At 40.7% G+C, this 25,110-nt stretch overlaps 2 protein-coding genes across 5 annotated transcripts in view; both read right to left on the minus strand.

The window, feature by feature from the left end:
- Positions 1–754: 754 nt before the first annotated feature.
- On the minus strand, positions 755–8,636 carry RSL1D1 (ribosomal L1 domain containing 1). 2 transcript variants are annotated; one of them, XM_048867129.2, is made up of 9 exons: positions 8,496–8,636; positions 7,840–7,979; positions 6,651–6,789; positions 5,561–5,709; positions 5,365–5,466; positions 4,218–4,311; positions 4,003–4,131; positions 2,644–2,838; positions 755–1,326 (listed from the first exon to the last, which is right to left on the minus strand). In XM_048867129.2, the coding sequence occupies exons 1-9, from the start codon at positions 8,529–8,531 to the stop codon at positions 979–981; spliced, it is 1,332 nt and encodes a 443-aa protein (XP_048723086.1). In that variant the 5' UTR covers positions 8,532–8,636; the 3' UTR covers positions 755–978. The 2 variants fall into 2 exon arrangements, with proteins under 2 accessions (XP_048723086.1, XP_048723085.1); XM_048867128.2 differs by having other exon boundaries at positions 2,623–2,838.
- Positions 8,637–22,889: 14,253 nt separating this feature from the next.
- GSPT1 (G1 to S phase transition 1) overlaps positions 22,890–25,110 on the minus strand; it is a 38,979-nt gene continuing 36,758 nt past the window's right edge. For all 3 annotated transcript variants that reach the window (XM_048866537.2, XM_048866536.2, XM_075132755.1), the window contains exon 15: positions 22,890–24,632. In XM_048866537.2, the coding sequence (XP_048722494.2) occupies positions 24,580–24,632 (53 nt within the window). In that variant the 3' untranslated portion in view covers positions 22,890–24,579. The remainder of the gene's footprint in view (positions 24,633–25,110) is intronic.

Genomic DNA, 25,110 nt, shown 5'->3' on the forward strand with positions numbered 1-25,110 from the left:
AAGCAGAATTCAAGTTTTACTATATAGTCTGCAGTCAATTACGAAGTGTGTGGGGGGGAATGGGAACAGGGAAATTGGAATATGTTTTGCTAAAGGGGGAAATGGGAACAGGGAATGGGGGTAAGGAAATTGGAATCATGTTTGGCTAAGGGCAGGAATGGGAACAGGTACACAGGTGTAAGGCTCTGTGGTGTCAGAGCTGGGAAGGGGGACATTAAGGAAGGAAACTGGAATCATGCTTGCTGGAAGTTCACCCCAATAAACATTGAATTGTTTGCACCTTTGGACTTTGGGTATTGTTGCTCTCTGTTCATGCAAGAAGGACCAGGGAAGTAAGTGGGTGAAGGAATAAGCCCCCTAACAATGGTAAGTTAACTGTGATTAATGAACAGCCTGAGTTGCTTCACATTAGAAACAAGGGCCTGCTATTGAAAGTGTGACATATTTTCCTTGATCACAAGGACCAGTAAAGGAGGGGGACCTGACCCGATCAAGCAGACATTGTCCCAGAGGTGAGCTAGTATCCACAGCATGTTTATCATTGACCAGCCTCCCTCTTTCATGAGAGCATCAACAAAAGCTGTATTTACATCATCTTTACTATCCTCTTTTCTCTCCCTTCTGTGTTGTTAAAAGGAGATAACTCTTGTTTAGAGCATCCACTTAGCTAAATAAAGCATTGAAGTGATTTTTTTAGTATAGGCAAAGGAAATAATACAGCCTGGGGATTGACACAAAGAAATATAGCAATGACCAAGTTAGAAAAAGGTTTATTTACATGTCACCTAGCCCCACTGCTACTGGTAGGAAACACTGATAGGCAATTATAAACCTTGGTGAAGACAGCTCCCTATGCTCAGGCTTTCTTTTAATCAAGCTGTTTTCTCTAATTTATAGTAATTTTTTTCTTTTTAAGCAAAGCAAATACGTTTAATCAGTTCACCTCATAGGCTAAAGCAATAATATAACTGACAGCGTTCAGGCTGATTGTGGGACTTTCATTTTCTTGGGAATCTGTTTTGGTGTTTTGGGAGCTTTCTTGGCTGATTTTACAAGCTTGCCCCCAGGAGGTGTCACAAAGGATTTTGCTGCTGGTTTTTTGGGAGTCTTTTTCAGCTCCTTATCCTTTACTACTTCCTTTGGGATCCCGGGCTTCTTGGGTTGTTTCTGTTGAGCTGGTGTTGGCAAATCTGTCTCATTTTCAGCCAATTTTAGTTTCGTTTTTGGAGTCTCCGGAGCCAACGATGTCTTTCTCTTACCAAGTGGTGTCTTAAGTTTTCTGATCATATTTACACCTTTTTCTGGAGTCTGATTTGGTTCAGTTTTCTGTATTTAGGACATGGGGAAAAAAGTGTCATCTTACAACAAAGGACACATCGTAATTGTTTTGCAAGACAAGATTGATAAAAACATTAGCACTAAAGATCAGTGCCATCTACTGAATAGAATATTCTCTGCTCTAACTCAATTAGTCATATTTCAGGTAGGCTGTGCAAGGGTAAATATAAACCAACTCAATCACAAAAGGGTCCAAGAAAAAATATTTTCACTGATACTGTACAGAAAGAGAACAGACTTAAGGAAAACATACTGAGTAGTTGAAAGGTTGTGCTTAAATAAAAAATCCAAGATGACTATTTTTCATTTTAGAACAACTTTGTAACTTATGTTCATTCATTTTCTCTCCATTGGATATTTAAGACAGACTTGCTAGAAACGTCTGCAAACTGAGCATGGTTAACTTGATAGTTTTGAAGAAATTTTAATTATATGATCCTGAGTATTTCCATTCCCAGTAATGACTTGATCAGTATGAAGAGTCCACCAAGGCTTTCAATTTTTAATAGCCTTCGGTTCTCCTATTTTGTTGCTATCAGAAACGTAAATTATATGTATTACTCCACAAAAGATCTGACGTTACCTCTCCCCTAAATAGTGACCTCCACTCGGGCAAAAGGAGACACATTTAAAGAGATTTATTTGATTCATAACTTGTCTCAAAGCTGTTTTATTTCAAAAGTGAGAGTAAGGGAATGAATTGCAATCAGGCAGCTATGATTATCTATGGCAACCAGTCCATTTCCAACATACTGATGTAAAACAGTTTGATGAAATGGTACATAAGACACACATGGGCAGAATATCCATTTACAGAGTGCATAGTTTTCGTCTTTTCAAATAGCAGACATGTGGAAAATGAGCTGACCAATCTAATTAAGATTTTGGACACCTGGAGTGCAAACAGCAGATAAAATTTCACTCCAGAAGCCATTGTTCTCTCTAAGAGAGAACCTATTATTTGTGCTAGTCAGAAATGCTATTGTTAAAATAAATAAATAACTTCCTGTCTGTCTGTAAGAGGCTTGTAAAAAAAATCCCAAGAGAAAAGAATCCCTTGCTCTTGTGATATCCCCAGGAATACATGTTGCACTCCAAGTGTATTAAAACATACTGCCCTGCAAGCATTAGGTTAGACATACCAATGATTTAACTTGCTCACTGTTTCCATTAGCCTGTCTCAAGCCTTTTCTTTGCTAAAGGTAGACTTCGTCCACATTCAAAATCTTCATTAAGTTAAAGCTAAACTCTAGATTTCACAAATTTGTTCTTAAATAGAATTACCTCCTTCCCAGCTATACTGACTTCTGTTTGAATAGGAACAAGTTGTGGAATTTCTCCATCATCCTCATCTGGTTCTGTGACTGCCAAGGTTTCTGCTTTTCTCTTTTGTTCCATCTCAAGGTCTTTGGTAGTAGCATTGTTCTTCTTTTCAGCTGTCACTTTGGCCTTAGTTGAAGTCTGTTCTGACTTCGGTTTTCTTTTCTTTCCTTTCTTTTTCTTACAGGAAGAATCAAAACATCTTCAGTTACACATCACCCCTCCACCACAGTCCAAGACAATATTACAAATATACTGATCTATTTTACTACAAAGGCAAGAATGAGTAGTTCACTATTGCAGAACTTCTGAAACTGAAGATCTTGAAAGAGTGTTAACTTTTAAACCAACACTAATTACAATCCTTCGGTAACAGCAATTTTATAAGCAATGTTACCATGCATCTTGCTATTCAGCAGTTCAGATTTGGCAACAGGCAAGGAGGAAACAATGCCGAGTTTTACTTTTAGAGAACTTGCTAAAGGCATTGTAATCCTGTATGAATGACATACATGGACTAATATATATTGTATTACTATAGATAAATTACATGGTTTAGTGGATTATTATTATATCTACATTTTAAAAAATTCTTCCTCCTCCCTGTATAGAAGTTATGCTGACATCAAAATTGACAAGTTCAAAGTGTAGAGCTGTGAGCAATTAAGCAAAAATCAACTATTTTAAGTACAGGGAAATCAACTGTAGAATTCAATGTAACAAAATAGCTGACACTCTTAAATTGATGAAACAACATCCAAATAAGACAAAAAAATTAAAATAACCCAAACTTTTTAGAGTCTATTACCCAAACAATATTGAAGTCATAGTTCAGCTGATGAGTAACTGATGCATCCTCCTGAGCTGTGCATGAATTTAATTAATACGATTAAGTATTTATTTTCATCTTTTGTATTTTCCTTATAAAAATAACTGAAGCCGCATAACCTGGCTGGTCCATGAAGACGACCAGATCTCAAGTTAGAAATAAGGATATAGAAAAGTGAGGGAATCCCATCCTCTACCAGTTTAAGGGAGGAGACTAGCAACACTATAGGATTACATTTTCAATTTGCCACTACTTCAAGTGGCAACAGTGGTTTCCTATTACCATGCACTGTTGTAAAAGCATGCAGTCATGCTAACAAGTGCTGGGTGAGAACAGTTCAACATCACTAGTGTACTGCTGCCTGTGTACTGCACCTAGATGTCTGGCAAATATCCCCAATGCCAATGTTAAACTTACATGCCAAACACTTTATTCCATAAAGGTAACCATATAGCCAGTTATAGCACCACCTTATGGAAAGTTATTCTGTAAAGAAGTTAGTAGGAAGTTTTTACCTGTACTCCCTTTTGATGGAGAGATGGCTGCTTGTCAAGCTCATCTAAATTGCAGATGTATGAATTGAAGATTGGGAGAGCAACAGATTTCAGTGTTTTGAGGTGAAGAACTTTAATATTTTTCCAATTCTGCAATAATTAAGAAGAGTAAATATAAACAAAGAAATGCTTAAATCAAGTCCACTTCACATTCTAATTTAATCATGTGATAGTACCTTTGGCAACTTATTGGAAATCACCTCAGAAGCAACAGTGACATTTTCTAATAACTCATCAGCTTTCATTCCAGTGTGACCTACACGTGCCGTACTGAAAGAAAAGAGAGGTGTGCTGTTTATCCTACAGTAAAACAGACCTTCTGACTGAACCACTTGCTTTTAGGCATATCAAAAAATTGACTATGAGTACTGTCTATTCACAATGATCTTAATTAAAAAAAAAGAATGCTGGACTTCACAGGGAAATAAGATCTATTGTAACTACTATTTTATACTAGCCTTTTCAGTATTTGGACACTTGTTTTTAGTTTTTGTTTTGCAAGATGCTGTTAAATCTTTAAAGAATACATATATTTGTAGCAGGAACTAATCATGCCTAAAGAAGTTATAGAAGTCTTTAAAAATAAAATAATCCAAGGTGGGGAAATCTTAAGAAAAAGATACTTCAATTCGTAAAAACAAGTTGTTGTTTCTCAACAGTCATAAGGGTAAAGTTTTCAAAACCAAGTGACTTAGTTTCCTAAGGCCTGTTGACTTTCAATGGGATCTAGGCTCGCGAGTCCATTAGGAGCTTTTGAAAATTTTACCCATAAATCTTCAAGCTACCTATGTACATCATTAGAATAGCTAATAAGTGTTATTCCCATCATAAAATAAAGATTTAAAATACAAAAAAGAGGATTGTGTATTAATATGGCAGTTATCACTGATTTACAGAAACAAGACCTCGTACAATAGAGTGTCCTAGTAAACTGATTTGTTATTAATGGTAGTAAATAAACCTATGCAATCTATTAGGCCACATAAAAATTCAGCAGGATGGGAGATTAACACTAATGTTTAATGCATTGTGATGATTAGGGCTATGATGTCGTCTTTTTTTTTTTTTTTTATAGTTACAGTGAAGAGGTCAAAAAGCTATCTCCTTGTCAAAGTTTCTATTAAAAAAAACAAACCCCAGTCTCTCTGTATAAACCAAAGTCCACTGCAAGTACTGTGCATTTTGGTGAACCTGTACCTCACTTTATTCAAAGCCCTACTAGAGGGAAAGTAAATAAATTAATTTAGTATTGTATCCTGACAGTACTGTTAGGATCACAATACTATCCTTCAAGTGAAGCACAAGCTAAAAATCGATACTTACTAACAACACCCCTTGTTGGTAACTGGAAGTATAGTTCCCTGGATATGTTTGTTTAGTTCCTTAGCTAGATTCTTGGCTTTCAGGTTTACAGATAAAGGTGCCCTAAAAACAGAAAAGGAAAAGAAAAACAATTCACTAAGAACAATTCAGCTTCCCAGGACAATATGGTATAAACATGCATTAGCTACAGACTTACTTTTTGCTTTGATAAAAGTGTTTCCCTATATGTGAGGGCAAAAGCCTTCTAATTCGATCATCGGCCAGGAAGAGGTTAAATCTGTTCAGGAGACGACGCTTTGCTTCAAATGGTTTGTATTCTTTTTTGAGAGTTTTATATGAGATGATCTGTAATGTGAAAGTAATGTTAGGATTAAACTCCCTTGCAAGAATGAATGGAATACTTCTATGCTTATATACAACTGAATGGCATGATTGCCAATCCATTAAGACTTCCACATTAAAATGCACTCTGTTGTCTTCTCTACTTTATTTAAAATAGTGACACGTTATTTATACAAATAAGACCAACTGAAGAATGCACAATGCTTTTTTAGTTTAGAAAAAACAGGTAATAGCTTTCTTTTTAAAAAAATCAAAACAATACAGATGTTAGATATCAATAAAAAAAATATAACCATCAAATGGTAGCTGAAGTACATATGGTCACACGTAATCAATCCAAAACTACCCATTTCAAAAAACAAATTTAGACTGCTTTTTATTCCTAATAGGACATAGGAGCCAACACAGCTGAGAATGGGAGAACTGTGAATTGTTTCAGCTTGTGTAAACAAACTCTGCTTAACAATTCACACGTCAAACACTATATAAGTTTGTGTAATAAATAAACATGTTAAAGAGTATTCAATTTTCTATTTATGAAAGATTATCTTATTTAAGTCATATGACAGTTAATGTTGAAACCAGACTGGCAGACACTGAAAAAAGGTTTCTAAAAATGCTTTAAAAACTATTTTCAAATTATTGTAAACTAAGAGCATGTTGAAAATGAAGCAAAAGAAGCTATTAATTAATAAGTGTGCTCTGATATATTTTGCTTGCATAATACTGAAAGCAATGACAATTTTACTCATTTGGGTAAATTTTGAAGTTTTGAAAGTTTGATAAGTTGGAGAAATTTGATTAGAAGTCCTAAATTTTGAACCATCTGAATTAAGTTAATATTTTGCATTAGAAATCACACACCTGTTTTTCTTCTTTTGAAGTTTTAAGGAGAAAAAGACAAGACATTATTGTCCCATATCATATTCCAATGTCTTCCTTACCTGGCTGATACTTGTGATCCCATTCTGGATCAACAGTTTCTTGTACAAGTTTTCGGTCTGTTCTGCAGATAATTCAGGTTCATCTTTTGTGAAGAGGCAAACTTCAGATGTTTCTGGTCGAATACCGTGAGGAAGTGGTCTATAACAAGAGGGTTAGAAAGGGGGGGAAGCATTCAGAGAAGGAATACAAATCTCCCTTTCCAAAGTTAGGCCTATAGAGAAGTTCAAAATCACTAGAGTTATGAGTAGTGCAGAAAGACCGTAGGCCCCAATCCTTCAGTGACTTAGGCCTGCTCTATACTACAATTTTACATCAGTATAGCTACATCTGCCCGAGAGAAGTAGCTATACCAACCTTACCCTGGTATAGACTGCACTAGGTTGATGTAAGAATTCTTTCCGTTGACCTAGCTACTGCCTCTAAGGCAGGTGTATTACCTACAGTGATGGGAGAATTCCTCTCATTGGCGTAGATGGTGTCTACACTGAAGCACTGCATCTGTAGCATTTTAAATGTAGACATACCCTCACATGCTTAAGTACTGAGTAATCCCACATACCCCATTAGGACTACTAAAAAAGTATAAAGATAAGGATATGTTGAAGTCTTTGATGGACTGGGGTGATTAGTAGATAGATCCATAACTTCTCATGCAGCATCACTGTGGCTCAAAATAAAATTTGGGTCTCACATCTACTAATCAATGGCACAAAAGAAAGTAGGAATCTTTTAGCGATTTATAATAGCACTGAAAAAACATTTAGTGTTATTTCCTGAACTGAGAAGAATGCTTAAAAACAGATACCAACTGCTCAGAAACCAAGAGGACTGGTGTACTAGATACAGAGATTATAGGCCTAAATCTTGTTTTATTTATAACTAATTTGTAACTAATCTAAATGACTTCAAGTGAGTAAAGTATGAAGGATCTGATCCTTTATATATCTGACTCATATATCAGATATGATGGAAACTGCCATGCATGCTCAGTCAGTGCTCCAAACTTTTGATGCTACTGACAATTATTGAAACCAATAAAATGATTTTTTAAAACATGGTGGTCTTGGGGGGATACCAGCAAAGAATGTAAGTTCAGTCCACTGCATGCCACAGCAGATGAAAAGTATTTATTATGGAATACAGAAAATCAGAGCCTTTGAGGAAAAACAGAAGTATAAGAATTCTTACATTTTGATAACTTGTTCTTGTGGTGGGATTTTCCATACTGTCACCATTAAGTATACATTGTCGTTCTCATTCAAAAGCAGTTCATCTGTGTTATCTTTGGTCTTTGTGTATGCAAGCAAGGCCTGCACGGCCTTTTTAACCTGGAAGGGTAGAGAAACAGCAACAAGGTAAATTAATGTTAAGGCCGGCCCTGAGTTCTCCTATTAGCGTCAATCAAAGTGAGTTATTGGCAGACACAGGCTCTATGGTTAGGACTGCCTGGCAGGCCATGTGCTCTCTCCCCTCACCAGAAGGGAGATCCAGCTTTACAGGTAAAATGTGTTCAGTTTGCCTGCACTGATGTTCCCCCTAGATATAGCACAAGTCACTGCGGAACTGCTTCTACCCCAGGGACGCGGTTCCAAGCCCTGTCGCCTCCCGCACCCCATGCATCGACCCCTGATACAGCAACAGCCGAAGCCGTGCGAGCGCGGAGCCCCAACCTCCCTCTCGTCCCCAGCGCCCAGGCGGAGGAGCTGCCCGGCCACCCGCGTTAGAGGGCTCAGGATCTGCTCGGCACAAGGCCCCGAGCCCGCCCGCCGTGAAAAATCTTTGCAGCGATTCGGGCCTCCGCGACACGCGAGTCAAGCCGCGCTTGGCCGAACAGCCGCTGGTACCTGTCCGCGATCCAGCTTCTGGCCCGGCGCCGCCATGCTCCCGAGTCCCCACAACGGACCGACACGTGTGTGGAGGTCCGACGGTCCCTGCGCGCGCGCACGCGCAGACCCATCTGCGCGGCGCCCCGTGATGACGTAAACAGCGACCGCCAGTTCTGGGTGGTGCGGTGACATCTGATGAAGTGAGCTGTGGCTCACGAAAGCTCATGCTCAAATAAATTGGTTAGTCTCTAAGGTGCCACAAGTACTCCTTTTCTTTTTGAGTCTTTTTGCTTGGCGCTCCTCGGAGGAGGGTAGGGGAGGGCGGTCTGAGGGAGGGAGCTGCGGGCCCAGCGGGGCGGTCTGAGGGGGGGGAGGAGCTGCGGGCACGGGTGGGGGAGGAGATCGCTCTGAGGGAGGAGGGAGCTGTGGGCATGGGGGGCGGAAGGGAGCTGCGGGCACGGGTTGGGGAGGAGATCGCTCTGAGGGGGGGAGGGAGCTGCGGACACGGGTGGGGGAGGAGATCGCTCTGAGGGGGGGAGGGAGCTGCGGACACGGGTGGGGGAGGAGATCGCTCTGAGGGGGGAGGTAGCTGCGGGCACGGGTGGGGAGGAGATCGCTCTGAGGGGGGGAGGTAGCTGCGGGCACGGGTGCGGGAGGAGATCGCTCTGAGGGGGGGAGGTAGCTGCGGGCAGGGGTGGGGGAGGAGATCACTCTGAGGGGGGGAGGTAGCTGCGGGCACGCGGGGGGGAGATCGCTCTGAGGGGAGAGGGAGCTGCGGGCACGCGGGGGGGAGATCGCTCTGAGGGGGGAGGGAGCTGTGGGCATGGGGGGCGGAAGGGAGCTGCGGGCACGGGTTGGGGAGGAGATCGCTCTGAGGGGGGGAGGTAGCTGCGGGCACGGGTGCGGGAGGAGATCGCTCTGAGGGGGGGAGGAGCTCGCTCTGAGGGGGGGAGGGAGCTGCGGGCACGGGTGGGGGAGGAGATCGCTCTGAGGGGGGGAGGTAGCTGCGGGCACGCGGGGGGGAGATTGCTCTGAGGGGGGAGGGAGCTGCGGGCACGCGGGGGGGAGATCGCTCTGAGGGGGGAGGGAGCTGTGGGCATGGGGGGCGGAAGGGAGCTGCGGGCACGGGTTGGGGAGGAGATCGCTCTGAGGGGCACGGCAGGGGGAGATCGCTCTAAGGGGGGACGAAGCTACGTGGGGGGAGATCGCTCTGAGCCGGGGAGGGAGCTGCGGGTACCGGAGGAGATTGCTTAGGGGTGGTACGGAGTTGCGGGGGAGGAGATTGCTTTGAGGCGGGCAGGGCCGGGGGGGATGGGAGGACTCCGAGGATGGGAGGGAGCTGCGGGCACGGCGTGGGGGAGAGTGCTGAGGGGGGTGGGAGCTATGGGCACACAGGGAGGTGTGAAGGTGCGGGGGAGGAGCTGAGGGCATAGGGAGAGTGCAGGGTCGAAATGGGGAGGGAGCTGTGGGCACAGGGAAAGGGCGCTCTGATGGGGAAGGGGCTGCAGGTACAGGGAGGATGGTTGCTGGCGGCGGGGAGGAGTTGTTGGCATAGGAAGCGGGGGGGGCGCCGAATAGGAGGGAGCTCCAGGTACAGGGAGAGTAGGGATCCAGGAAGGGAGGGGCTATGTGCCCAGGGAGACTGGGGATACAAGGAAGGGAAAGGAGCTGTGGAAACAAGGGGGATGGGGGTCCGGTGGGGGCATCTGTCATGACCCTGGCTTCCTACCATAATAGCATCAGGGCAGCTCTACCAGTAGCTGTTTAGTGATGGGAAATTTCTAAATGAAAGTCTAGTATGCTGCAGGGTTCAGCTGTTTTTACTTGCAGTTTTGACCAGGTTCGCATGACGCAGTAGTAGAAATACCAGAGCCCTGTCTATGATAATGGCTCAGCCACACTGCAGCTGTAGTGTTGCTGGCTGTTGCTATACAGTGGAGTCACATCTTACGCATAGGTTAGGTTCTAAAGTCAGCGCGTAAGGCGAAAATTGCGTATAGTCAAAATTACCCTTGAAAATCCCTTAAATTGCCCATAAAGTACAGTATGCTGTACATGGTTTTGTGTCTACAACCCTGTACAGTAATATATATATATATATATATATATATATATATATATATATATATATATATATATATATAAATGTATAATGTATACAGTAATGTACAGTGTATAATAAAGAGTACATATGCAAAATATAATTTTACAGTACTGTATTTTTAATTACAGGGGGTACTTACAGGGGGTCATCAGGGCTTGATGTTGATCCAGGTGACGGAGGTGATGGAGAGCTTGGGTGATGGAGAGCGAGTCATAGACAAAGTGGTTGGCTTTGGTTCAGCTCGAGAAGTTGATTGTGTAGGCTCATCCGCTGCTGGTTGTTTTTCCTTGAAAAACATGGTGATCGGCAACGGTCACTGTTGTCTCTTGAACTGCTCAAACATTTCTTGATACGGTCTCAAATCATTCATAATACTACAGGTGTGATTTTGAGGCTTCGTTCCATAGAGGGATCATATTCAGAAATTAAATCATTCAAGTGTTTCGCTGCTTGGAACACGTCAGCAAATTTATGAAGATTCTAACTTGCTGGCTCTTCCTGTTCATTATCATCATCTTCGTCTTCTGTAGATGATTTTATCAGTTCCTCTAACTCTTCGTTAGTCAATGTTTCTCTATGGCCTTCAATTAATTCTTCAATTTCTTCCTCAAGGATGTTGACGAAGCCATCACCACCCATTTGCCTGGCCAGCTGAACAATGCGTTTCACTTCTTTGTCAATGGTTGGGAAACCCTTAAAATCATTCACACATTCTTTCCATAGGTTTCGCCAACATGCATTGACTGTTTCAGACTTGATTGCATCCATTGCCTGTTTAATATAAGTGATGCAATCGGCAATGATAAAGGACTTCCAGCACTCCATCACATTAAGATTGGGATGAGCATCCATAGTGCTACATATCCGTGAGAACGTAAGCCTCATGTACGTGGCCTCGAAATAGCGAATCACGCCTTGTTTGAGAGGATGGAGGTGGTATGGGGGGGGGAAGAAAGACGACTTCAGTGTTGTTATGTGCAAACCGGAGTACAGCAGGGTGGCCAGGAGCATTGTCTACGAGCAGCAACACTTTAAAGTCAAGTCCTTTCTCTTCGAGGTACTGCTTGAGCTCTGGAATGAAACACTTTTGGAACCAATTCAGAAATAATGCTGCCCTCACCCAAGCCCTTTTATTTGATTGTCAGAATACAGGCAGGAGATTTTTGTTCTTGCCTTTTAGGGCATGGGGATTTGCAGCCCTGTAGAGCAAGGCTGGATTTATTAAATGCCCAGCTGCATTGCCACAAATCACAGTCACACGGTCTTTAGCTGCTTTGACGCCAGGGGCTTATCTTTCTGATTTCGAAGTGTAAGTGCGGTTGGGCATTTTTTTTCCAGAAGAGCCCACTCTCATCAGCATTAAAAACTTGTTCCGGAAGATAGCCCTTTTCTTCTATGATTTTCTGTAATTGTTTGGGGTAGGCTTTTGCTGCCTCTTCATTGGCAGATGCAGCTTCACCAGTAGTCTGCACATTTTTGAGGTTGAAGCAGTTCCTAAAACTCTTAAGCCAACCTTGGCTGGCTTTGAATTCCTTCTCATCGGAAGGCTGTCCCTCTTCGGCAGGAGGTTTGAACAGCGCGTAGAGGCTAAGAGCCTTTTCTCGCAAAGTGTTGCCATTGATAGGCACACGTTTATGGTTCATGTCTTCCAGCTATAAATTTAATGCTTTTTCAGTCTTCACTGAAGTCTTATCATGCACCTGGCTCGTCACCTTAGCAGTTATTGGAGCACTTGATGCCGCGGCTTGACAAATTTCTCTCTCTCGAATCTTGATGGCACGGATGCTAGATTCGTTGTGGCCATATTTTATGCGCCACGTTGGAGACCGACATACCGTCTCTCAATAAATCCAACACAGGCAGTTTTTCCTCCAGCGTTGGAACAGATTGCTGTTTCTTCAGTTGAGCATCAGATGAAGTAGTTGGCTTGTGTTTAGGGGCCATGTTGTACGAAAAATATGTACAGTATCTTTAAACACTAGAATCACACTCAGCATGGCGAGTTGTTCACACTATGAGAGGCACACGAGAACTGAGACTGACTGAGGGAACAGCAGATTCACATCTCACGCTCACTCTGGGGCATACGCTCATTGAGTGGAAGGGTGGGCGGAATCGCTCACATTATTTACAGGTATCTTGTTTTTTGGTTTTTTTTTGCCGAGCACATATAGTTGAATTTGCAAAAGTTTGCATGTATGATGCGACTCACCTGTAGTTGCATATGTAGACAAAGCCAGACTCACCAGTGTCAACTTGCCCAAAACAAATACTCAGGAATAAAATCTAGCAGGCCTGACACCTGGTTTCCTACTCTGAGCACTAGATTTAAACTTTGATATGTGTATATTCAGGCATCCTATCATGGGGGCATTCTTTCTTAATGAGTTCCCCTATTATTTAGGGCTGTTGATTAATCACAGTTAACTCACGCAATTAACTCAAAAAAATTAATCGTGATTAATCGCAGTTTTAATCACACTGTTGCAAAATAGAATACCAATTTAAATTTATGAAATATTTTTGGATGTTTTGTTACATTTTCAAATATACTGATTTCAGTTACAACATAGAATACAAAGTGTACAGTACTCACTTTATATTATTTTTATTACAAATATTTGCACTGTAGAAATAAACAAAAGACCAGTATTTTTCAATTCACCTCATACAAGTACTGTAGTGCAATCTCTTTATCGTGAAAGTGCAACTTACAAATGTAGATTTTTTTTTTTTGTTATAGAACTGCACTTCTTTACAGGATATTTACAGTGTCACCTGAAAGTGAGAACAGGCATTTGCATGGTACTTTTGTAGCAAGCATTGCAAGGTATCTATGTGCCAGATATGCTAAGCATTTGTATGCCCCTTCATGCTTTGGTCACCGTTCCAGAGGAAATGCTTCCACGCTGATGACACTTGTTAAAAAAATGCATTAATTAAATTTGTGACCAAACTCCTTGCGGGAGAATTGTATGTCTCCGACTCTATTTTACCAGCATTCTGCCATATATTTCATGTTCTAGTAGTCTTGGATGATGACTCAGCACATGTTCATTTTAAGAACACTTTCACTGCAGATTTGACAAAATGAAAAGAAGGTACCAATGTGAGATTTCTAAAGATAGCTACAGCACTCGACTCAAGGTTTAAGAATCTGAAGTGCTTTCCAAAATCTGAGAGGGTTGAGGTGTGAGCATGCTTTCAGATGCCTCAAAAGAGTAACACTCCGATGCGGAAACTACAGAACCTGAACCACCAAAAAAGACTCAAACTTCCATCTGTGGCATTTGACTCAGATGATGAAAATGAACATGAGTTGGTCCTCACTGCTTTGGATTGTTATCAAGCTGACTCCGTCATCAGCATGGACGCATGTCCTCTGGAATGATGGTTGAAGGGACATATGAATCTTTAGCACATCTGGCAGGTAAATATCTTGTGACGCTGGCTACAATAGTGCAATGCGAACATCTGTTCTCACTTTCAGGTGACGTGAACGAGAAGCAGGCAGCATTATCTCCTGCAAATGTAAACAAAATTGTTCATCTGAGCAATTAGTTGAACAAAAAGTAGGACTGAGTATACTTGTAGGCGTAAAGTTTTACATTGTTATATTTTTGAATGCAGTTATTTTTTGTACATAATTCTTCATTTTTAAGTTCAACTTTCATGATAAAGAAATTGAACTACAGTACTTGTATTAGGTGAATTGAAAAGTACTATTTCTTTTGTTTTTTATAGTGCAAATATTTGTAATAAAAAATAAATATAAAGTGAGCACTGTACACTTTGAATTTTATGTTGTAATTGAAATCAATATATTTAAAAATTTGGAAAACATCCAAAATATTTATTTAAATGGTATTCTCTTGTTTAATAGTGCGATTAATCATGATTAATTTTTTTAATCATTTGACCGCCCTACTATTATTGTATACTTCTCCCCCTCTGCAAAGGGATACAAGGAGGACTGTTCCAGTCTATTCTAGACGCTGAAATCCCTATGAACACAATAAGAGAAAATGGGTAACGTGAAGAAATACAGGGAAAATCAGGGGACTGTATCCATGAGAAACCGAATACCTGGCCTAAGAATACAGTACTAGGGTGACAGGGCTAGAGCTATATGGATTTTACCTTTGGAAACCAGGATGAGATCTGATGGAGAGAAACAAATGAAACAAATCTGTATGTTGGGGGATGGAGGTTTTTTTTTTTTTTAAAGGGTTAGTGCTATGTAGTGTTACATGTCAATTAGGGTGTGTGGGAGGTGAGAGGGGATGTCATGTGAGGGGTTTCTGAACAACATGGTCTGGTAAGGACAGGCAAGGCCCAAAATGCATTTCTGCTCTAACCCTCTCACTCTTCAGCTGCAGTGCTTGTAGCAGGTACAGAAACAAAGGCAGCAGGGAGGACATGCTTGAATAGATGGAGTTGGTAGTTCTGCTCATTTCCCCCCTTTATTTTATTCCCTCTGCCTTTCAGCCCTGCCCTCACGCCCTTCTGTGAGATCTCCTTCTCCAGTTTGTTGCTCTTCTGGTGTGCCAGTACCAACAGGATACAAAGATTAAAATACTCTGGTCTCTGGCACACTCCATGTAGCGATTTCAGATAGCTGGCTCTAGCATCTACTGCAGGAGTGGGCAAACTACGGCCTGTACGCTGAATTCAGCCCGCGAGCCGGCCTGCGAGCTCCCGCTGGGGAGCAGGGTCTGGGGCTTGCCCTGCTGCAGCACTCCAACCAAGGCTCTGGGTCAGGGGCTGCACCACGCGGTGCAGCTCCGCTCTGGCACTCCAGCCGGGGCACAGGACCCGGGGCCGCACCACCCGGCTGGGCCCCGCTCTGGCGCTCCAGCCAGGGTGCAGGGTCGGGGCTGCTCCACGCGATTCCCAGAAGCCGTGGCATGGCCCCACTCTGGCTCCTAAGCGCTCCAATGGGAGCTGCAGGGGCAGTGCCTGCGTATGGGGCAGTGTGGAGAGCCGCCTGGCCACACGCGAGCCGGAAAAGGGACATGCCACTGCTTCTGGGAGCCACTTGAGGTACGTGCTGCTCAGAGCCTGCACCCCTAAGCCTCTCCCCACGCCCCAATCCCCTGCCCCAGCTCTGATCCCCCTCCTACCCGCCAAACCCCTTGCTCCCAGCCCAGAGCTCCCTCCTACACCCCACACTCCTCATCCCCAGCCTCACCCCAGAGCCCTCACCGCTTCCTGCACTCCAGCCCCAATTTTGTGAGCATTCGTGGCCTGACATACAATTTCTATTCCCCAATGTGGCCCGCAGGCCAAAAAGTTTGCCGTCGCCTGATCTACGGGGTAACAAACTGGAGTGGTTAATGGCGATTTCAAACTTTCCTCTAGGTAAGAGATTGGAGTAGATTAGCAAGGCAGTTTAGGGTTGCTGAAATCTATATATGTTACTACATGTTTCACCCCTGCACATTTGCTAGCAGTGTGGGAGGATAGCTTTTAGATGGTGAGGCCTAAACAACATAGCTAGAACATGTTTCTTCTACCTGTTGGTGCATTCCTGGCACAGCAGGTGTGGGACAAGGAAGCTTATGCTAAAATCAGAGAAAGCTTTTTAGAGCTTGCAGATAGAGGGCAGGGTCACAGCACAGAGGGGTGGTCCTAAAAGCCCATTGCTGTGATGCATTAGGATGTGGAGATCAGCATTTCTTAAAGTGGATTTAGTGCTAGTGAATTGTTGGTCACAAAATCTAAAGTGCTAACCTCACACCCGTAGAGGCTCTGCAAAGTGAAAATGGTAGCAAAACAGGTGACAACAAAGAACGTGTGTGTTTTAGGGATCTTCGGAGAGAAAGAAGATAAGATACAGAGACCTTAAGTTTTATTTCTATATTGGGGGTCGGGCAGGTAGGCCAACAGGGCCACATGTGAGGGCAAATTACAGGCCTGCCCATGCCTTGCAGTTGAGGGGGGGGCAACCCCCATCATATCCCCCCCCAACTATGCCCATTCTTAAGACTCCTGTTTCAGATACTGGACATACAGAAAGACGGGGATAGAGGGACGATAATCATGGAAGTTAGAACATTGAGGCCTGATCTAACTTACAAATTAAATCCATCTAGGTAAGTCACTCAAGGCTATGAAAAATTTCCTTGACCTAGCTACTGCATCGCAGGGAGGTGGAATAATCACAACAGAAAAATCCCTTTATCTATGTATGTTACAATAGCACAGCTGAAGTAGCTGTAGCATAGACATGGCCTGAGTCAGTCTCCTCAATGGAAGGATTGTCTATGACAGTGGCTGTCAAATAAAAACTGCTCTTCTGAGTCAATGTGTGGGTAGTACATACCAAAACAAAAAGCTTAGTTTTTCTGCGGTTTTAAGTCAGCAAACCAGCGGTTGGAAAAAAGTACAATATAAACTAGGTAACAACTTGTGAACAATTTGAATATAAAGTAGGTCACCATTTGTGAACAATTTGTAATGATTTTGGTTTATAGAGCTGGAAAGAGCCAGTTTTAATCTAGTTGATTTGGTGCCATATTTGTTCCAAGATTAGAAATAGAATAAGAAGGAGCTCCAGAAGTCATCAGTTGCTGTAAAGTCTGTTTTTACTGAAGGATAAAAGATGTAATTATTAGAAACGGAATTCTAACCTTCAATGCCTCTGTGTGGTTTGAATGAAACAAATTAGAAAAAAATTTAGCTAATTAATTGATAGTCTATTTCTGTCTTAAAACCATGTGACTAATGGGAATATTATTTGATCAAGACATCCAGTTTAGCCTTCGGGCACAGGTAAATGAACAAATGTGTTTTAAACACTATCTACAATGGAGTTAAATGTTTACATGATTAGTTTTGATTTAGAAAGTTCACACTGCATAATTGCTTCCAATAACAAAATTGAATGTCATTTTCATTCCTTCTGAACATGATGTAAAGTTAAAGGATAAATTATAGCAGAGTAATTTTATCTTCACAATTTTTTTTTCTCATACACACAAGTGAAAACTTTCCGTATATTTTTACCCAGCTCCAATCCATACCCATAATGTGGTGATTCCTGGAATGACAAAAGTGTGTAGTGTTCCAGCTTTTGTCATCTAAACCAGTGCTTTTTGACCGCCCTTATTTTTTACTTAATATTTCTTTGAAACGAGCGTACAAGGAGCATTAACATTTTCTACTATATCTAGCAGGTCTTTGATTTTGCAAACAGAGCTAGAGCTAAAAATATAAAATTAGATTTTTCTTCACTACTCCCTAAGGAGTCCAGATTTTTTTGAGAAGTGTTTTTATTTCTCGAGACCAGGTCACTTTTTCATTGGTGGCAAATTTCTGAAATCCATATGTTATCAGGACATATGTACTACTTGCCTTAAATTGTAGAAGGAAAATAAGCAGAAATGTAAGAAAAACATTTTGAGGAGGAATACCCAAGGAAACTATTATTGGAGACATTGGAAAATTTTGCTGTTGTTCCAAGAGTACATTCATTAGTTATATATTTTCTGTGTAATCTTAGACTACACTCTTCCTCTCCCCAAGAACAGGGATCTGATAAATGCAAATAAGAATAATCAAGTTAGAGGTAAAGATTATGGACATTTACACACAAAATAAAAATTAAAAACAAATGCTTTAAACACAAGGGAAGATGTCAAACTTTAGTACTAGGGCCCTACCAAATTCACAGCCACGAAAAACGTGTCACAGACCATGAAATCTTATCTTCCCCATGAAATCTGGCTGTTATAGGGGAGACCAGATTTCAGAGCTGAGTGGCTGTAGAGCGGAAGCTGCTGGCCGGTCACCCAGCTCGGTGGCATGGTATGGTAATGCTACCTCCTTACTTCTGTGCTGCTGCTGGAGGCAGTGCTGCCTTCCGAGCTGGGCACCCAGCCAGCAACTGCCCAGCTCGGAAGGCAGCAATGCAGAAGTAAGGGTGGCAATACCACAACCCCCCAACACTAGCCTTGTGACCCCCCCACCCCCCTTTTGGGTCCATACCCCCAGGGTTACACCACCATGACATTTACAATTTAAATATCTGAAACCATGAAATTTAGTTTTTAAAATCCCATGATTGTGAAATTGACCAAAAGGGACTATGAATTTGGTAGGGTCCTATTTATTATGATCCAAGTTACAAATAGTTTTTGTAGTCATTTATAAGTAGTGTGCATATTGTCATTGACACAGGCTGGGGTTAACCTTCCTGTGGACTAGTGTTGATGACAGGAAACCAAAAGCAGATTTTTTTTTTAATTGGTAGTTGGAGCCTCAAGCCAGCACTTCTAAATATGAGGGGAAAAAAATCTGATTGCTCTTTTTATGGTTACCAAAGCCATTATTAGAAGTGACGTGCAATGGAAAAACTGGTTCCAGTCAGTGCCTTTCTTCTTGACGTATGAAGACCTGAAAAGGTTTTCAAAACTTTTAAATTGCAGCAAGGACGGTTTAGGTTGGACATTAGGAAAAACTTCCTAACTGTCAGAGTGATTAAGCACTGGAATAAATTGCCTAGGGAGGTGGTGGAATCTTCATCATTGGGGATTTTTAAGAGCAGGCTGGATAAACACCTGTCAGGGATGGTCTATATAATACTTAGTCCTGCCTTGAGTGCAGGGGACTTCACTAGATGACCTCTCGAGGTTCCTTCCAGTTCTATGATTCTATGAAAACAATAGTGCTTTAGTTTATCTTGGAAATTGTAGGATTAAAGACCGTTCTTCTGTTTTTTCTAGAAGTTGTGGTGGAGGATCAAGAGAATTGGATTGTGCATTCAGCCCTTAAAGGGACATATGTGGTTAATTTTTAACTAGAACACCTGTTCTTCCAATTTAGGTGTTTTAGTTTTTTTTGTCTTTTCTTCACAGTGGTCTCTGTTCACATTACATACCGCTGACTTATTTCCTCCTATCCAATTCAGCATCTTGACCTGTCTCCGAAGCTCCCTAAATATCTTCATCAAACTTTATCTGGTACAAAACTTCTCACCTTTCCTTCCAAACCCTCGGCCCCTTCTCTTGCTGTTAATGCCATCATGTTCCCTGTCACTCAACAGTGGTGTCATGTTACACGCCGTTCTTTCTTACCCTACACACCTGTGATGTGGCCAAATCCTTCTAGTTACTATTACTTCCTCCATAGCATTTCCAAAGGCCTATTCTTGTTTAAGCTTTCATTTCCTTCCACCTTTTCCTCTCCCCTATATACTTGTTACTTCCCATATTGAAATCAATGTCTAAGCTTGTTAGACAGCAGCTGACTCTTACAACGTATTTATACAGTGCCTACCACACTGGAGTGTCTTGATTGTGCCATCTATACACTACCACAGTATGAATAATAGTTATTTCCCTTGAGTAATTAGGTTTCACTTCCTAGCTACTCATTCCCCAAGAGAAGGAACCATCCCTACTTCTGTAATTGTACAGTATTCAATACCATGGGACCCCATTGTGATTGGGGCCTCGGCACTACCGTAAGTAACTGCCAATAATAAACTGTTAGTTCTACAGTGGTCCATAGTTTCTCTAGACAAGCAGTACAAGCAAGATCTGACTTACTAATATTAAAAAAGAAAGTACTTTAGAAAAATTCTTTCAGGCCTTTATACGCTGTGTAGAAGCCAGGTTCTCCCCACCCCGCCCCAATTTACATGACACCGTTGAAGAACAGATTCAGAGCCTTCTACAGCAATCAATGTGTAAGTTATTCAATGCAACTCAACCAACCAGAAAATTTGGAAGAACAAATATCTAAAAGAAGTGTAGTGGTGGATGTGGAAGGTTTTCTGTCCTGTCCTCTATTTCATAGAGTTCTGTTATCCAGGGAACTGAACTACAAGCACTCTGTAGGCAGGCGGTGATCATATAGTGTTCTGAGGTGAGCAGAAGTAACTTTCATCGGCTTAATTCTCCATGTTTTTCTTTAGATTGCCCTACAGGGACAGGTTAAAAAAAACTTGACCACCTGAGGGTGGTTTAATCAAATCCTAATACTTCTTGGAAGAGCTTTTGTATGCAGTATCTTGAGCCGCTCTCAAAGAATTGGAGAAGCCATGCTTTCTTCCACTCTGCCAAACATTTTTTGGCAACAGAAATCCAACTAATGGTGGGACAGGAGTCAAAGAGTTAATATGAAATATTTTAACAAGAGAAGACAAAGGCTATTATACCCAGAGCTCAAGGTTCTCCAGCATATATATCAGCCTAGTCAGAAGTTATCTTTGTGGGATATTAAGATTAGAACCAGTGATAACTCTCCTCCAGAGGGGGAAATAAAGTGACTTGATAACCGAGCACTATACCACACTGATGTAAATTGAAAACCTACCACTTTCCTTATAATCAACATCTATCTAAGAACTAACTTTGTGGGTATACTTTTCCTTACGGATCCCACATGGGGTTTGTAAAGAAGCAGATTCAGTCTATTGACTTGCTGACTGAGCAAGTTTCTTGGGTGAGAAAAAGCCATGAAGTCTTATATGGAGAAAACTCCATTTGCTCAGGTTTCAGCAGATTATCTAAACATTCTGCACTAGCAACACAAAAAAGGCTAACATTTATTCAGACTCCTGGAATTGTTCACCATCTAAAAATACCCAGTGTCTGAGGACATATATAGACCTCTCATGAAGGCTATATTTCTCATAGTGACCACAACATTTAATGAGTTCGTGGCAGAAATTATTCATTAAGCAGTTTTCACTGGGCATCTTGTGCCACTGAGAAATCTGTACTTCAAGCCATATCACCAGCAAAGATCCTTCTGGAATAAATTTAATAAAGCAGCTAGTTTTCCAAAGAACTATCCCCAGTGGATGGCTAGTGCCACTGAAGTTAACAATTAGCGTAAGTATGCATCAGGAAACTGGTGCCAGCAAATGTATAGGGTTTCTGCCTATCTGCAAATATGACCAAAGGAATATGGCATACTCCCAGTTAGGTGGATGATTAGCATGCCCAAAGCCCTATTTTATGTGGTGTTTGTTTCCTCTTATAACTAGCAGGAAAGAATGAACTATCATTTTTCATGGTACAGAATAATCAGGACTCTGCTACTCCATATAAAGATTTTTTGCATTTAATCATTACATATATTATCAAGGCTTTCAGTTCAATAACAAAAGGTCTAAATCATGTAAGGTCAGTATAATCTATTTATCTGTTGATACGTCATTTCCTTATACTCAGTTCAACTCTTCACATCTTAGTTCACATTTTTTCCTCTTATGGCTGGATAAATCCTTTATTTCTTTCATCTTCAAAGTAGTATGCCATGTGTCTTGACAGAAGGAAATAAGGATTCAAAATGACAACTGTTTAAAAAAGTTTATTACATTGAGGAACTTATTAGCAAGTAGTACTTATTTCAAAACAAAGCAGCTGCACCATTCCTTTTTCCTTAATTATCTAAATTCAGCCGTCAATTGTAGTAAAAACTGCACTAACAATAATAATGTGGTACGAAGATTTAATGGAGTATATTAAACTTATGCAATTTGAGGAAGATTCAAAAAAGTCAACGGTCAAAATAGGATAACCGTATATAGACATATTTAGCTCTTATACCTAAAAATGAAGCCAAATGCCCTATACTTTCACTTTGCATTTTGCTATTAATATGCTTAAAGGTTGTAAAATATTCAAACAGAACACCTTACAACCTTATCAAATTTTTGTATTGCTTTAACAGGATCTACAACCTATGATTCAACATATTGTTAATGCACTTCAATCTTAATTCAGTTTCCCTTAACATACAAGGCAGTTTTAATTGGATTTATGTTAATAGGATTCAAATGTACTAGATTTATGATGGAATATATTATCCTTTACAGTTCCATGTACCTGTTAAATTTCCGTCCATCAGTTGATTTTCAGGCTTCAGTGATGAATCTGTTTTCAATCCATGATCAAACTAATCAATTTAAGTCCTCATTACAAGTTTGCTCACAAGTGATAATTCAGGTATTTAGTGCTTCAGTTGCATTTAAATGCTTTAAATAAAAAAGCATAAAACTTTACATTAGGTCCTCCCTGAACTGTCACTCCACAAAGACAGTTTTAATAAGGTGAGAATTTCAAAAGCATAAACATTTTGGGAGCCAATTTATGTACTTGAGAATTTTTAGTCAAATCAGAAAAACAAAGAGCTTTGCAAGAATTTCCTTGACTAATTTTTATACCAGTTTAAGATCCAAGTGTCTGTGATTTGCTTTTGTTCACTTAGTTGGGGGGGACGGGAGGGGAGGGAAGGTGTTTGTTTATATTTTGTCTAAAGCTCTCAGATTTCCCAGAAAAATAAAAGCCCAGAGATTTGCAGACTTAATAAAATTTATTTAAATTTCATGCATTATGGTAGCTACAAGTGTAATCATATGAAACTGAAGGACAATAACTTGTGCTGTCCATACAATGTAGCCTTAAGTGAAATGAATGGGAATTCCACAGTTACAAAGAAACAAGAAGGATAAAACTCTTTAAAATTTTGAGTTCTGTAAACTGAAACAGTCATGTGACTGTCAACTTCCAGGGAAGGCAAGGGTCACCACTATTTCATTTTACAATTGCAAAATATTTAGTTTAAGGAAAAGTATTCTGAAGAAACTCTGAAGTTAATCCTTTAATCTAATAATGAAGATTTCCATTAATACTTTATTTCTCTCATTTCCCATTCACCCTCTTTCTTATTGTTTGAACCAGGTTGGCAACAGGAGATAGTCCACTTTCACCTACAACTACGTAGGGTTTTAATATTTAGCTCCTTCAAGTTGTATTGAGGACGCTTAATTTGAAACTGGTTATGGCTTTATTTTCTCAAGAAAGCTCTTCACCAGTCTACACAAGCTTAAATTGGCTTGATATGCAAAAATTTACAGACTGTACTTGATTCTGCACCTCCTAAATTTCAATATGTGAAAACACTTAGGGTCTTAAATAGTCTCTCCTTCAATTCAGAAAGATCTTTAAAACAGCAAGGATTATCCAGCCTTCTAACAGAGAATGAACTAAGTAACTTGTCGAACTGGCACTTTTTTTAACTGGCCCAGTTTTCAGACAAAATCTAGCTCTTATAAATACCAATGCAGGCATTATTGCCACAATTACCACGTTTTTGCAGCTTCCATTGATTTACTGGTTGTTAGCATTTTCTGAAGGTAAACATTTGATTATGCTGTACTTTTTATAAAGACATAGTATGTAGTTCTAGCATTCAAAACCAGCTTACTGTGTCTACGAAATTATGTTAAGTTGACTTAGGTTTGCTGTAGATATAAACCATTGTAAAGCTAATAAAGTAGTGCCACATTTGCGGAAAGGTATTTAATTTAAAGAATGCATTAAACACCATTAGGATGGGGCAAAACATTCCTTTTATACAAACTTGGTCAATTGTCTAATTACCTCATTTAAAACGGGGGGGGGGGGGGGGGGGGGGGAGGGAGAGAGCCTCTGAGGAGTTTAGAAATCTCCAAGTAATCGAACATTTAGAATACTTGGAAAGTTTAAAAGCTAATGCAACAGTGTTACATCTGGATAAAAAACATTATTCAAAAGCAATTCCAATACCAAAAAGGATTTCAAATTGAATAGTTTATTAACATGGTAGTTGTCTTTGTAACATGTGTACACACACTCACACACTGAGTGATCTGCCTGGAAAAAAGATGTCTTAATATGCCAGGGGAAATTAAACATTAAAAATCCTTTAGATTTTCATAATTATAGGCAATTATGTCCACATCACTTACAAAGCTATTGCCGAATCTTTGCAAGGAAGCAGAATTTGAGAGAAAAAAACCTCTTTTTGGGAAATTCAACAGTGGCATAGCAGAGCTCTCAATATGAGAAAGCTGACATAATGTGGACCTTTGCTGTGAAATTTGTCTTTGCAAAATATGGGGAGAAGTTTATCAATGGGCAGAAAATAAGAAGGCGGTGTGAAGTAGGCTTTTGCAGAGTCAATTTTCCTCACAGTATTGTGCAGGGTCATCAAGAAAAATGCTTAGTCCTTCTCTGGAACCAGTTTCAGAACTTTTCCAATTGCAATGGTCTTACCTAAACCAAGGAGAAAGATGCTTGTGTTAGTTCTTTATTGGTGAATAATGCACTTACATCTAGAAGTGTGAAAGCTTCTAAAACATACAGATTCCTCATGGTGTCAGAGATAATTATATATTAGAGGAAATTATTTTTCATGACAAGAGTACAATAGTGTGTTAATGGGAGCAAAAATGCCACTCTCTCACAGGAGAGATCAATGTAGATACAAATTGTTCTACATTCATTTGAATTTTTGCTTGCTAAGAGATGCTTCATCATAAGTGCTTTAAGTTATGCTTTTCCAAATTGTACAGGTTGAAGACACCATTCGTGCAAGTTACATTCTAGGACAAGGGAGTACATGGAAGAATTTAATCATTAAGGGACAGCTCTTAAGGAGCAAAAGCATGTTATTTCAGGAAGTAATTCCATAAGTTTTATTATAGATGCATACAGCCGGAAGTCGAGAATGAATGGCAAAACAAAGATTGCC

Source organism: Caretta caretta, chromosome 10 (assembly GCF_965140235.1).
Source record: "Caretta caretta isolate rCarCar2 chromosome 10, rCarCar1.hap1, whole genome shotgun sequence".
Classification (NCBI taxonomy): domain Eukaryota; kingdom Metazoa; phylum Chordata; order Testudines; family Cheloniidae; genus Caretta; species Caretta caretta.

What these genes read in the sequence shown, in the direction of transcription:
- RSL1D1 (XM_048867128.2), bottom strand. Translation starts at nt 8,531, where the DNA reads ATGGCGGCGCCGGGCCAGAAGCTGGATCGCGGACAG. An exon ending in ACCAACAAGGGGTGTTGTTA is followed by an intron (nt 4,312 to 5,364) that starts GTAAGTATCGAT and finishes CTTTTCTTTCAG; the next exon opens with TACGGCACGTGTAGGTCACA. An exon ending in TCAGTATAGCTGGGAAGGAG is followed by an intron (nt 1,327 to 2,622) that starts GTAATTCTATTT and finishes TCCTAAATACAG; the next exon opens with AAAACTGAACCAAATCAGAC.